The sequence below is a fragment of the Mauremys reevesii genome, linkage group 9 (assembly GCF_016161935.1).
Source record: "Mauremys reevesii isolate NIE-2019 linkage group 9, ASM1616193v1, whole genome shotgun sequence".
NCBI lineage: Eukaryota > Metazoa > Chordata > Testudines > Geoemydidae > Mauremys > Mauremys reevesii.
The window spans coordinates 98,331,554-98,346,795 of record NC_052631.1 but is presented as its reverse complement, the minus strand read 5'-3'; the positions used below and the strand labels follow the sequence as shown (position 1 = coordinate 98,346,795).

The 15,242-nt window shown below is 41.1% G+C and overlaps 1 protein-coding gene and 1 long non-coding RNA gene across 3 annotated transcripts in view; one reads left to right on the top strand and one right to left on the bottom strand.

Annotated features, from left to right (window-relative positions):
* LOC120371367 overlaps window positions 1–15,242 on the bottom strand; it is a 98,090-nt gene that overhangs the window by 12,253 nt on the left and 70,595 nt on the right. The window lies entirely within an intron of this gene.
* On the top strand, window positions 1,006–12,733 carry VGLL1 (vestigial like family member 1). The gene is made up of 5 exons (XM_039487024.1): window positions 1,006–1,341; window positions 6,320–6,549; window positions 7,354–7,770; window positions 11,224–11,283; window positions 11,839–12,733. The coding sequence occupies exons 2-5, from the start codon at window positions 6,339–6,341 to the stop codon at window positions 11,877–11,879; spliced, it is 729 nt and encodes a 242-aa protein (XP_039342958.1). The 5' UTR covers window positions 1,006–1,341; window positions 6,320–6,338; the 3' UTR covers window positions 11,880–12,733.

Sequence of the window (15,242 nt, the reverse complement as noted above, 5' to 3'; positions counted from 1 at the left end):
AGGTATTCTGAAAGTGCTATCAAATATGGTTATAGAAATAAAAAATGGCTTTCACAGCTAGTGTTACAATTTTGCACTGACCCATTATGTAATATTACTGTTGTAATATTGTAAGATTAAGTCTTTCAATAAATTGAGTTTTTCTAATTGGCTTTTCCCTTAGAGCGAAATTGAATTTACCATTTAAAATTCTCATTCTGAAAAGTACTTTTTAAAAAAATATTCCTTCATACTTATAATTTCTAGCCCTGTGACAGAATCGAAGCTCTTGATTTGTCTTGAATTTTTTTTTGTTTCTTAAAGGGGTTGTGTTTTATACTACCTTTTTAATAAACGAGCCAGTCTTTGCTTCTCTGATCAGTGTTTTTAGGCTAATTCCTCATTTGATTTGTTTTGTAAGTTTTTTTTTTTTGTTAAGGTAGCATGAATTAATATTTATAAATTGTGGTTGAACAGGAATTTTAATGCATGTGTACATATACACTGATATTTTAGAGCCAGACTTTGTATCTCTGGTAAGGTTACTTTACAATCTATACATTCTATTTTTTCTCTCTTGTGCTATAAAAAAGTTTCTGAAAATGGATAGGCAGACTAAAACCAAACTTAATTGCAGAATTGCAGCTTCTGCTGGGTAACTTGCATCAAGATGACAGGGTAGAAAGTGTTTAGGACAGAGAAAGTTGTTAAGCAAGCAAGCAACCTAACTCTTGTATTCTGTTGAACAGATGCTTTTTGTTGTACTCACATACACGGCTATAGCCATCACTTCAGTGGGACCAGAAAGCAGAGGGATGTAAGGTTGGGTAGGAGAAAGGGAAAATGGAAAATAAGGCATCTGGGAGTGGCATCTAAGCAACCTTTCCTCTTCAATGTTGAATACAATCTATATAAGTGACTTCAGGTATGTCTGACCTTTTGTAGGAAGGTAACATTTTTGACCCTGGTCACGTAGCCAGTGGTTCTTTGCCACTTTTTTTTTTTTTATTACTAGGAACTGTTCTTCAATGTAGATATTGTCTCCTTGATTATGTACACATTGTCAACAAAATCCTATTTTTAAAAGCCTATTTTCCTCATTCCTGAAACAACCTAACCTGGTTGACTTGTTGGAGTGCATTTCATGCATTCTTAGTAACAAGCTGAAGGAAACGCCTAGTTCAGTCACAGCTAGAGGGGTAGAAAGCAGCTAGGGAGTTCATGCACACTCCCTGGATTCTTCTGCAAAACTCACACGTCCATGCTGGGAAAGGATCACAGACGCCACTGCATACCACAGCATGACTGTTCAGAGTGTGGATAGTCTCCCAGTGTGGCTCAATTGAAGGCAGTAAAAATAAGGTAAGAGAATCCTGTTGTGGTTTCAATACTCTTATAGTAACTTCTCCACATGTATTTGGAAAAGGGTGAGGCTTTCACTGAGCTGTTTGTATGCTGCTTGGAAAAACAGTGAGAAAAAGGAGAAATTTTTTTCCAGGCAGTTCTGGATCTCTGGGCAGCAGGGAACAGAGGACAAAGTTTTTCCATGAGACACTGTCTGTTGGAGAACCAGTGCAGAGCCTTGTCATCTGCAGCAACTCTAACCATTCGGATTTCCTGGGACTTGCTAGCTACACACCTTGGCTCTCAAAGAGCAAATGAACTTTATACAACCAGAAGGTGGGAATGGACAATGGGATGGATCACTTGATGATTACCTGTTCATTCCCTCTGGGGCACCTGCACTGGCCACTGTTGGAAGACAGGATACTGTGCTAGATGGACCTTTGGTCTGACTCAGTATGGCAGTTCTTATGTTCTTACCTGCACCAAGTCTCACTACAGTTGGGGGAGACTCTCTGGGGATACATTTTTAAGGCAATAAGTCTGTCCTTGTATTTCAATAAGAGGTTTTTTAAAAAAAAAATCTTAAATCCTACCCTGTTTGTATTCGTCCACCCTGAATCAATACATTACTGTCAAAATGCGTTTAAGAGGAGTTTGTGGTAGGCAAGTGAACTAGTGGCTTCCAGGGCAAATGGTCACAATGTATGCTACCTCTTTGTAGTCTTCCTGCTGGAGATGGAGGAGTGGGAAGTTAAGGTTGGGGTGGTTAACATACCGCCCAAATCTTGGCCCTGCCTTTATACTGTCAACCTCCCTATCACTCAAACCTTGTCCAAATGATTAATTCTAGGGGATGGGTAGATAGAAATGACCTGAGTCATGATTCTATTGCCACAAGTTGGCTTCAAACAGTATTTCATGGTTTTAGGTGCACAGATACCATGAGTATGAGCATGGTATGGAAAACTAGATAGATACTGATTATTTTCTCATAGTACTTTGTTGTATCTTGTCTAGTGCTGTAACTACGCAGCCCTTTTCACTAAGTGAGAGGAGTTGAAGATGCCTGAGCACTCGTACTGGAAAAAAAACCCTGCCTCTGGATGCAATTTAAAGTCTTGAATAGCTTGAGGATGGTTAACTAGGGTGATCTAGGGACATTATCAGTGATTTGTAATGAGTAGTCGTCCTTTGGCCTGGAAATTGAGTGCTTGATTGTACAATCTTAATGAATTTTTAATGTGTAATCACAAACAACAGGGAGGAAATCTTGGAACAGGTGTTTTTAAAAGAGCATTCATTAGGGAGAGTTCAATCACAGAGTGCTTGCCATCCCTCTAAAAGTGAGGCATGGGATAGATTTGACTCCTGCAAGTGCTCTGGCAGCAAGTGATCCTGAGCATAATCCCTTCCACTAGCCTGAAAAAACCACCTGTGGACTCAGATGTAGAGAGTCCCACTTAATGATTCATACTAGAATTTACATGATGCAGCTGAATGTAGGCCTGAGATTTCCCAAATCAAGGCAAAGTAAAAGCCACTATTTCTTCACTAAGGTAAATCAGCTGTGCTGTTTGGTGCAGAATATGAACAATGACAGTGGAGAATCAAGTAGGAATAGTGTGCTTTTCTGGTGTATTGGAGTCCAAGCTCTTCGAGGCTTCCTCTTTGAACCTTCCATTTATTAATTTCTGTGATAGCACTAGAGGCCCCAATCACGAAGCAGGACCTCTTTGTACTAGGAAATGTGTATAAACATAAGATCTCAAATTTTTTTAATTGCACCTAATTTTTAGTCTACTTTTTTTATGTCTGCTTTTAACTTCCAGCCATTTGATTTCATTACATCTTTCTGCTAAAGGTAAAGATCAGAAGTGCTAGGATCAGAAATGTAATTCCCACATAGGTGTGTAAAGACTGTGATCAAGTCACCTCTTCAGCTTTCTCCTGGATAAGATAAATACTGAGCTGCTTTAGTCTCTCACAGTAAGGCAGGTTTTCCAGACCTCATTATTGAATCTTTTTTAAACCCATTCCAATTTGTGAATATACTTTTCAAAGTGTGGACATGAGAATTGGACACACTATTCTGCTGAAGATTGCACCTATGCTGTATAGAGAGGTAATACCATCTCTCTACTGCCACTGTATATTCCTCTGCTTATACATCCATAGATCTTAGGTTTCAGAGTAGCAGCCGTGTTAGTCTGTATCCATGAAAAGAACAGGAGTACTTGCGGCATGTTAGAGACTAACACATTTATGCTCAAATAAATGTTAGTCTCCAAGATGCCACAAGTACTCCTGTTCTTTTTCATAGATCTTAGCTTTCTTAACTGCAGCATCATACTTGGGAGCTCAAGTTGAGTTGGTTATCCACCAGACTCCAAGTCTCTTCAGCATCACTTTCCAAAATGCAGTCCCTTTGCTAATGATTCACATTTAAACTGATGGCAAATTTCATCAGTGTTTACACCTATCCAACAAAAGATTTGTTTAAAATGAGTTAGGGAAATGCTGGTCTCAGTGAGCCTAGTATGAATAAATGCACTCCTAGCAGTGCCTTGGAAAGTCCACTATATGGTAATCAAAGGATTTCTTATATGGCAATTTATACACAGCCTGCCTTGAACAAGAAAAAAAGCTTATCTAGATAGGGGCAATCATTTGTGTGTGGCAAGATGTGATTTAATCCTGAGAGGCTTTGAAAGTTTTTTGGAATTCCCTGACTTGAATATCTGAGCTGGGCCAATGCTTGTTTCTCCTGCCCCGTGAAATGAAATATAAATTAAAATATACAGAGCATCATCTGTTTGTGTTTGGTTTGTCACTTGATAGTTCCTTACACATTCAGGTTAGACTATGTGTCTAAGTTCCACTGAAGTAAGTGTCATAAGAGAACATGGTGCAGGGTTTTCCTTTCCCTCTCTGATATAACATTCTTATGTTGACGGTAGCAAGACTCTGGAGCCAGAGCCATTTTTTGAGATCTGTTCCTTAAAGGATCTCAAAGCATTTCCCAGACATTAGTGAATCAACCTTAATACCTCAGAACAGAGTTGGTCAAAAAATTCATCACCACTTTCATTGCAAAATGCTGTTAGTCAGATTGAAGGTGTTCTGTGAGAATGTGTTAACTTTGACAACATTTGAGGGAAAAATTCAAAGGAGTATTTAATTTAGACATTTCATTTTTACTTTAAAAAATTAACTTTTTAAACTTTATAAAATGAAGTTTCAACCTTATTGGCTAAAGTGTTTTGACAAGGTCATTTTGATGTTTCTAAATCACATTATTTTCATCCCAAATCAGGATAAAGTCAAATCTTGAAATATTCCACAAAATAAATTCTAAAATAAATTTCAGAATGTCTAAATTTCCTGGGGGACAGAAAATCCATTTGCTCACTAGCTCTGTGAGCTAAGAGAAGGTGGTCTCCCATTTTATTAATGGAATAAATGAAGCTCAGAGAGTTGAACTGACTTGCTCCAAGGTCACACAGTAAGTCAGTATTGCCAACCCTTGTGATTTCAGCCGGGACTGGAAGTTGTCTTGCCACAACTGTGAGAAGCTTCAGCCCTGCCTGGAGGGAAAACCTCTTCTGAGTAGTTGCCTTCCGTACCTGCCCACCTTCTGGGGAAGAGTTGCCAACCAGGACTGATGTAGGAATTAAGACAAAAGAATTTGTCTCTCAATTTAGGGGCTAATTATGGGGGGTTTGTTGTTTTTTGGAAGTCTGACATTTTTGAATTTGTAGCATAGAACTTTTGAGCTCAATTATTGCATCCATGCCACTTCCCTTGACCTCTCTGGGAATTGTATGCATGCAACAGACAATACTGGGACCCCCGTAGTTCTGATTCCCAGGTTCCCATGCTAAACACTAGACCATGCCATCTCCTATAGAGGTTACAAAGAATAGCTCCTGTACTACAGTTGGTCCAGTGGTACTAGAGAACAATAACTGATGCCAAGCAGGCACTTGCCAGCACTGGTTTTAAATGATAGAAAATGAGTTGAGTGGGCCAAGCAAACAAATTTAACTTGCAGCTGTTCAGAGACTATAGACACGTGGTCATAAATCTAGGGCTTCTGCAAATGCTTCTGACGCTAGTATGGCATAGCTATTACCTTGTATCCATCTATGCTTGTGTGCAAGCAATATTTTTATTATATAAGCTTGAAAGGGCTATTTTAAACAAACATTGGAATGTGTTGGGAATCCCTGAAGTGCACTCTTTGATCCTCAGGATAAATATTAATTTAACATTAAGTGTAACAGTTGAGTAACTTCCGTAATGGTTCTGTGGCACCACCATGAGACAGCATAGAGTACACTGCCTGAGAGACTGGCACAGTGGCTGCTGACTAAGACCATCTTAATACTATTTTTGCCAGCTCGGCCAGATGGACACGATTCCTTCCTAGAGCTAATGCCAATGGACCATCAGGCTCCCATTTCGTGACTTGGATAATACCAGGCAGGACACATGGCGTCTAGGCACAGTGCCTTCCAAAAGAGGACTGCTTAGTGAGTGAACAGCTCGTGTCACTGGTTCCCTCCCACCTCACCCTTTCTTTCTGCCTTATTTGGGAGCTCCAGCCATTGATCCTATACATGCACAGAAACTATGTAGCAGAGATAAATTTATCCATCCTCATACCACCCTTTGCACCTATAGATTATAAATCTTACTGCAAGGACCAACCTGGCCAGTTGGCATCATTTAGCTCTTTTATTGGCATTCCTGTACAGATATCCATCTGCACCCATCGAATCTGAGCTAGCAATCATGTACACACAGGGTTTGTAAGTCCTTGTGCAAATTGGTGGGAAGAGGGAGAGTGCAGCAAGCAGGAGCCCAGATACAGGATCTGACTCCACTTCTACTGAAAGCGGTCCTTCAAGTCCTACTAACTTCAGTGGGGAGATGATCAAACCCAACATTGGCAATACAACTTTGGTTCAAAAGTCCTTGTTTTTGTTCATAGGCACTACTAGTTACTGAAGATGGAAGCAGAAAGGAAAAACTCTCCAACACTGAGTAAAAGCAAACAGCCTGTGAAAACAGAATGGGGGTCTCAGAGTGTTGTATTTACTTACTTTCAAGGGGACCTTAACAGTGTGATAGATGAACACTTTTCTAGAGCGTTAAGCAATGCCAAGAACCCACAAGATCTGAGCACAAAGCACAAGAGTGAGGATGTTACCCTGAAGAATGGTGAGCAGTTTTCCATCAGTGTGTGTTTCAATGCAATGCTGCTGTTTAACTCACTAGAGAGTTATGCTGGGACATTTAGACACTGAGGGCCAAATTATCAAATTACTTCTATGTAGCCCCATTTTCACAAAGGAGTCCAAATTCTGATCAAGAGTGAAATCATTCTTTCAAAGCCTTGATCTTGTACCTAGGATTTCATGGGTAAGCCATTGGGCCCGCCTGTGTGGATCCCCAGTGAATCTCTGCATGGGTCCAAGGGCAGGATCAGGGCTCTACTTTATGAAGAAAGTCTCCACCTGTCTCCAATGTAGGACATCGTTTTAGATCATTTTTTAAAATTAAACTGAAGAGAGTTTGTCTTGCCATGACATGAGAAGCTCCAGCCCTCCACCCAAATTTCTGCTGTCTGCAGGGAAACCACCTCTGATTGGCTACTCTTCCCCAGGAGGTGGGCAAGTAGGGAAGGCAGTTAATCAGGGCTGCTGCAGAATTTAAGACAAAAAAAATTCAGACATCGAGGAACCCTATGCCACCCACCCCTCAGAAAAAATGCCTGAGATGTTTCACAGTCACAGTTAGAGGTGGTAGTGACTTTCTAGGTTAGTCTATTCTAGTGTAGATTTGTTTTTTAAAAACTAGTATTGTACTAAATAAGTCAATTATTGTAAGAGTTTCCTTTTATGTAATCTGGATGAAATTTTGCAGCCTTTACTTAGATAAAATTCCCATAAAAGTTAGTTGGAAATTGTCTTGGAAAAGTAAATAAGAACTTCAATAAAGCTTCACTCTTTTCTTTAAAACTAGATAGCCACATGTCTCCCCATCAGTGGAATTTCTCTTCTCATTGGACCAAGTCATATCAATCATCTCCTGCTACAAACACATCAAATTCTGATCTGAATTTGTCGGCTGCTGCTACAGACCACCATCAGGCATCAGTTCTGCGGAATCCCCCTATTCAGCCTGCAGAGTTGTGGCACTTCCCTTCAATAGCTAATCCACATCTTACTGATTCAGGATATCCTCGCCCCTTGCCTGACCCTCATATGGTGCAGGGACCAATGTCTGATGGGAAATACGGTTCTCTTCTTGATTTTCTGCAACAGGAAAGGTGCCCAGCATCTAGCCAGGAATCTATCGTGAAGCAAAGCTCTAACTCAGCCTGTATTACTGGATCAGCTAGGTTACAAAATATGAGTCAAAGTTTAACTCCTGGGGAAGGTAAGAAAATATTTACTATTCCTTTTACTGTGATTTGCCCTTATAAATGAAAAATAAAAATCTATGCCTGAAGGTGGTAAAAGCAGACTCATTCAGTCTAGCTCCTCTTCAATCCAGTTTATTCTGTAGCCTGATCAAATAATGAAACTATAAACCTATCACACACACACATTGATTTTCACAGGTTCTTTCAAAAAAGTGGGCTATACAGAAGTTTCTCTTTCTTTCATTACAGGACTGACTTGATTTGCAAGCGAGATATACATATTCAGTTGACCCTTTACATAGAAACCACAATTCTACTCATCAATATAACCAAACAGCAGAAAGCCTTATACATAGCAGCTACTTTTAAGCCATACGATACGATAGCACACTTACAACACTTAGAGATAGAGCTGAATACACAGTGAGCAGAGCACTCCTGAAGGCCACGAGTTAGCTGACACCAGTTCAGGAAGCCAAAAACCAGGGAACTAGACTGGAACTTTTATACCTAATCTTGATGTGATATATTGGACCATAACAAGATTAATACCGGTCTCTTATTCGTATGTGGCATTCTGGATCTCTGTAAATTATGCTTTTAATCACTAAACATCAATTATTTCTTAGACTGCATTAATGCATAGGAATTAACTGCCTAGTTACCAAATTGCCAGAACTCCCTTATTGCAGAATTACTTTTATAATTCTGGGATGTATTGTACCACTGTGGTCACTTCTCTCTCTCTCTCTCAGAATAAGAGTCCAGAATTAATGACCTGGGCTTAACTTCTTGGGCCTGCTAACTTCTAATTAAAACTCAGCCTTTAGCATAACTACTTCCACAAAGTCTCATACTAATAAAATCAGCCTTTAACCACAGCAAAGCCTAATAACCCCATTACTTGTGTTCTCCGACTTGCCCCCTTATGTTTAGCACAATAAGCAATACACAATCAATATTACATCCCAATAACGTCCCTTATAGCAACCTAAAATGATACACAAGACAAGGTTGTAAGTTAACAATTCAGAGCCTTTGGCTGGAAGTATTTTCAACGGAGCATCAATGATATGTACTGTAGTACTTGGGAATTGTGTGTTGGCTGCATAGTGTAGCACCATAATTGTTTCCTCTATAGTTTCTTGCACACTCTTTCTCCTCTGTGTTATGTTGAGGAGACACCGAATATGTAAGTAAGCGACAATATATTCAGAACACACACAAATGATTGAGTGCCCCTAGCTCTTATATATCACTTTTCACCGGTAGATTTCAAAGTGGGTAACAAACAGCTGGGTGTGTGCTGGAAGCTCAGAGTATGGCTATAAATGGAGTAGAACGTTTAGATATTATTTGAGCATTATGACTATTGTGTAGGCATTAATTATACCCCATATATAGAAACAAACCACAGCACCCATAAAAAAAAAAGTCCATGTGCCTAAGAGTTTTTTCCCCTCCCCATTACAACAATAATTGGGCTAAAAGGCTGGTCCTTGAGCCATGCTGGTCTCCCAGCTAGACCCAGGAAACGGCACTAATATTCACTTCAAACACTACTGAATAAATATTTAACATGATGTTCAGTAGACTCTATAGACAGGGTGTAATTCACACTATGGCTACCCCTGTTCCTTTCCAAAAGGGATTAAAGTAGTCCAGGGGTTAAGACACTAGGATTTGGAAGACCTGGGTTCAAGTCCCTGCTCTGCCACAGCTTCCTGTGTGACCTTGGACAAGTCACTTAGGGAACAGAGGGACAGGGAGGTGATCTGTAAAATGGGGTTGATAGCACTGCTGTGCTCCCAGAGCTGAAATGAGGATAAATACATTAAAGACTGTGAGATGCTCCAATACTACGGTGATGGGGGGCAGAAACATACGACAGAACAGCTTCAGACAAACTCAGTCACCAGGGAAATCTGGTAGTTAGTTATTTGTAACATGGTTGCACCCATAGGTGATCCCATTTGGATAGGTGCCAGTCACTGAACAAAAAGATGGTCTCTGCCCTAAAGAGCTTTGTGACCAAAATTTACATCTTTCAGGGACCCAGGAGAGAGGAGTTTAGTCCATTTCCCTGGCACCCACATCACAAAGTCAGCCACTGCAGTTGGGACTAATTGGCACCATTATTAGTCTCAGACCCACCTAGGGCTGAACAGAGGTGGACATTGAAGCTCTCCCCTCGATGTTCCTCCAGGCTGGGTTGGACACACTGGTGGGGATGCTGGCACTGCTGCTGCCTATGCTATCCCTGTTCTCTGGGTTAACACAGGACTTCTCTAACCAGGGCTGTCAATCTGGCCCCTTCTCCCCATTAATTTCACAAGAAAATGGTTTTTAAAACTCCTTAAAGAGACACTGGGGAATGTGTAGCGCATCTGCTATGGGCCAGACAGCTGAATGTCTGTCCACAGCAGGAAGGGGCAATGATATATTAACAAAGCAATTCAGAGTAGGAGGTGTTTAAAACTATCCAGCCATGAATATAAACAGGTGAACACTCAGCCTCCTGTCTGCCTGGACAGGCTGCCATCTCATCTCTGCAAGGGCTTCCATCATTACTCACATTAGTGGAGCTGAAAAGGAGAGAGGAGATTCTCAAGTCAGACCACAGAGTGTGTCTTTGTTCTCAGACCCCATATGGAAAACGCAGTGTGTATTTCTGAAACAGAATTTTTTTTGCTTTAGGTCCATTAATAGATGGACTTAGCTTTGTGTTTCCATTGCACATGTATTTCCTAGATTTCTCCTTGCAGGGTGTAATGTTTGCCATTGTTAATATTTGCAAATACTAAGTGTTGTTCTTACTACATTAACAATTTGCTCTGGATTTATAGGATTCTAATTAAGGTCTGGCAGTGTGGGTCTGGGTATTAAAGCATATGGAACTCACGCTTACACTAGCAGGAAGCATTTCATGTAGGCTGGGTGAGTGAGCATAGGGTCAGGACAGAGAAGCAATAATGCTAACATCAGAGCTGGTTGAAACTTTAAAAAAATCAAAATGTCAGGGAAAAACTGTCGGGGGGGGGGGGGAATGTTGCCATTCTCCAACTACTGTCTTCCCTTTGAGGATCTCAGGAGGCTTTAATAGGTCTGAAAAGCTCTAACAGCCCTGTGACATACCACTGTGCATACGGGCAATCTACTGCACAGAAAAATTAAGTTACGTGCTCAAGTTCACACAGCGAGTCATTACAGCTACTCCCCTTGCAGTCTATAATCAGGCCCTAGGAATTCTGACTTCTAGTTCTTGGCTCTCACCAAGAGAGGATACTTCTCTATGCACTAGGGACTTTTTTCTAGACCTGCTGATATTTACATTTATAAAAGCACAGAATGCTGTGCAATGGTCCTGGGTTGCAAAAGCACAATGTTTCATGTAAGAACTACTGCCTGTGTATTCTACTTTTAGTGTTGTACCACTACAGCTTATGTTTTTTCCCCTTAAAATTAAGAAAGGAAAGCCAGCTCCTATCAAAGCCCAGGAAACCCCAGCATCACTCCTGCCAGTTCAGGTAGGTAATGGAACCAGCAGTTACAGTAAAACAGTGTCAATGAAATTGGAATGAGCTCTTGTAATCTTCAACAAGGTGTAGTTCCAGGTGTGCTACATACTTCTAAGAATAGTCATGTTTCTTTGTGGAGACCGTGGTTTGCTCTGCTAGTTGGGACACTTCATAGCTGTGTTTCTCAACTGTCTACCTCTAGGGTAGATTTACTTTCATCCTACACAACTCTAGTATGATCTCCTTGTTTTAGTAGAGATGTTAGAAACACCACACCCTGCAGCAGCAGTTACAATGTTAGTGCTAGCAGAGCAATAATCCCCAGATCCTTCAGGCTTCCAGTATTATTGCCGGTATCTCACCTTAGCTCTTTCTCCCACATTTGGGAGGTTGCTCTGGTCACATGGCTTCTTTATACTTTCCGTGATGTGATTTATCTCAGAACTAAAATAGCCCCAATGAAATGACCACCAGGTGCCAAAAAAGAAAATTTCTTTAAAACCTTTTAAGAATTTATGTAGGCTCGTGCTGTACTGACTACTTTCATATTGCTGTATTTTTCAGGTATCCAGTCTCAGGATAGAAGACGAGACTTATACTTTTAGCCAATGGACATTTCTGCTTTATTCCTGGAGAGTTCTTTCCGTGAACTTTTATAATTCGCAATTGTGAATCAGGAGGAAATAGACCACAGCCATTCTGTGTTTTTTTCCATCAGCCAGTTGCATGACTACACATGCTAATATACTATTTTGTAAATGAGTGTGATTTACTTCTAAGTAAATAACTTCCAGCCTGTGTGATTCTACCATAGTAGTTTGCCTTGTATAAATGAAATATTTGACTAGAGAAGCATTGCCCTTGGGCCTTCTAAAGACTCCTAGCACTTTAAAATCCCCCTGCAACCCTTTGTTTTCCATCCTTTGGAAAGAATTACCATTATGGGGGGATGCATTCAATGCCACAAGCTTTCACACTGGCAAGTTCCCTTACTTGGCAGCTGGATTTGAACTTGTTTAAAATTGCTCAATTGAATGTATTTACAGGAGGACTGAAAATGAGAAACAAGCCAACATAGCCAAGTTCATTTCTCTCCCCCGTCTTTAGAGATTTGGAAACATTAGGGATCCAATACTTGGATTCATACTTTCAATTCCCATTGGCATCCATTGGAGACTCAAGGCTATACAGAGGCAATGCAGGGTTAGCAGGGTCACATACTCCCCCAAGATTTACTGCTTAGTTTGTGCTGAGCATGCTCAGTAACACTGTTGAAGCCAGCTACCCTCACTGTGCCCCCCCGTCAGCAAGGATGGGTCATTTCTGAGGCTATACTTGTCCCTTAGTGACCAATTCCGTCCTTGGTATATCTGTGCAGCTCCTTGGGGCTTCAGTGAAGTAGCACTAGTGGATCTGGTAGGAATTTTGGGTCTTTATTGGGCAAGATGAAAGTGTTCCACAGTGATAGACGTTAGAGCTGAGGATGACCTATTAAGTCATTGGCCCAGTCTTCCTGTTGATAGTGACTTGTATCCTCCAGCGCTTTGTGGTTTAATTTTAAAGCAACTTAAGTAATATGACTTCTGAGTAATTATTGCTGGGCAGATGGCAGTACATGGTAATCCTCTGACCTGGGAGGGATCTTCTTTTCACAAGCATGTCTTATTCATGAATTTCCACCCCCCCATCCCCCCGCCCACTCCCCTGTGCTGCCTGCCCAGAAAACATACTGCCTGTTGATATTACACACTCATCTCTTAACTTTCACACTGATCTCCTCTAGCATACATGTCTGCTGCAATTACTGCATGAAAAAACCTCACTGGATCAGTGTTCAAGTTCACATGTGTAACTACTGCAGTATCTCATGGCAGAAACACTGTCCAGGAGCTCTTTCTACCCTTCATGGCATTTGAAAGAAGCCAACTCACTAATGTAGGGCAACTGGTAGTGCTTTCTACTGGCCTCCGAAAGTATTCAGGAAGTAAAGGTCCAGAGTATCTTAATATGTACATTTTCCTAATTATAGTCATGCCACTAATTTCTCCCATTCATAAGGTATCTTGAGCTGAATAAGCTCAGAGGACGGGGGATTGAAAATATTCAAAAGTTATGTGGACAAAAAGACGTGACCCAATACACAGGGCCCCTTGCACACTTTCCTTGGTGAGTGGTTCTCATCAATAATCCCCATCTGCTTCAATGGAACTTGTGAGCAACTACTCAGTAGCAGGACTAGGGAGGTCTAACTCTGACCCACTGTTGTTGCTTAAGCTCTGAATGGTAAGTCATTGGGACTTTTATAAGTTAAGAAGCCCCTCACTTTTGGGAATTTCCCCCCCTTGCCACATATCTACTCGCTGCATTGAAAGATAACCCATTTAATGCACCAGAGGGATACTTCTTTCATGTGCCATCTCTACATAACCTATAAGCAAATTTTACACTTGAAAATCTAGAGTTTGCAGCTGAGAGGCTAGATCCTCAGCTAGTATAAATATGCTGAGCTCCCTTTACACTAAATGACAATCGGCCACGGTCCTTAAGGCTTGGTCTACCCACAGTCATACCTATTTAACTAAGGGTTTTATTATATATTGATTTAGTTAAGAGTATAACACACAAAAAGTTGTTCATCATTGTTTAATCCTGGTTTATAGCTGATTAGCTCAGGCCTGCAAACTTATCAGTGCAAGCTAAAGACCAGTGACCAGTTTTAAACCCATAAGAATTTATACACAAAAGTTGCACCAGTTTGACTGATTTGTTATACCAGTGCCACTGCTCTGCAAAAACAAAAACACTGAAAACTAACACTTCATATTTAGTCAGAACTGTTTTTCTTCTTCTTCTGATCCAGCATTAGGTGTAGCTTTCCAATAAGTTTCTTCTTTGATATTACTACTCCGGCCATTCCAGCTCACATTGCAATGAGTCTTTATCATAGCCTTAAACATATGAATGAAATCTACTCTGACTTCCTGTCTAACACAGGCCATAGAAGTCTATCCAGCAATTCCTGCATCAAAGCTGATATAGATGAAATTACAACTTTGAAATTGCAATAGTTAAAATGATTTTCCTTTAAAAACTGAAGATATAAGGATGATAGTATAAAACTGTGAATGTCAAGATTGAAAATTGTAAAAATATAAAAGGTTGTTATATTGCCACTGTCCAGCTTTTTATTTGTCACCAAAACGTTTTTTTAAGGTGTGTATCTTTTACTGGGATGACATGAGGCATGCACCCCTCTCTCATATCATACACACACACACCCCATATCATATACCCATCAACATTCCACTCAGAGGATATTTTAAACACATACAAAGCAGTGCACAGCTACATCAGATTGATTTAGAGAGGGAAGGGAAGGGAAGAGTACCATAGACAGGTGAAAAAACAGAGGGATTTAAGCAGAAAGCAAATTTCCAGGATACTGGGATTTTCTCTTTACTTGTATGTACAAGAACTCTGAGCACTTGTTTTTATCTCAGTAATGGGTAAGGATTGGTTCCTCTAGGAAAATTGTCTCCAAGCTTTTAAAGCACAAGATCACTTTTTGAATTTAGAGTGCAACCCAGGATCTACTTTAAAGAAAATGTAGAAACAACAGTAACCACACCAACACCCTTGCCCTGCCCCTTCTCCAAGGCCTCGCCCCACTCATTCCATCCCCGCTCCCTCCATCACTCGCTTTGCCCAGGCTGGGACAGGATTGGGGTGTGGAGTCTGCGAGGGGCTCCAGGCTGAGTCCGGGGCAGGAGGGTGGGGTGCTGGCTCCGGGAGGAGGCTCAGGCAGCAGGTTGGGGTGTAGGGTATGGGCTCTGGGAGGGGTTTGGGGTGCAGAAGGGGGTTCTGGGCTGGGTGAAAGAGGTTCAGGGTGTGGGCTGCAGCTGGGTGCTGCTTACCTCAGGCGGCAGCAGTGCAGTGAGGCTAAGGCAGGCTCCCTGCATGCCCTGGCC

Excerpts from the sequence above, each read along its gene's own strand:
- VGLL1 (XM_039487024.1), top strand. The coding sequence starts at position 6,339 with ATGGAAGCAGAAAGGAAAAACTCTCCAACACTGAGTAAAAGCAAACAG. Across the intron at positions 6,550-7,353 it reads GGATGTTACCCTGAAGAATG|ATAGCCACATGTCTCCCCAT; the intron begins GTGAGCAGTTTT and ends CTTTAAAACTAG. Across the intron at positions 11,284-11,838 it reads CATCACTCCTGCCAGTTCAG|GTATCCAGTCTCAGGATAGA; the intron begins GTAGGTAATGGA and ends TGTATTTTTCAG.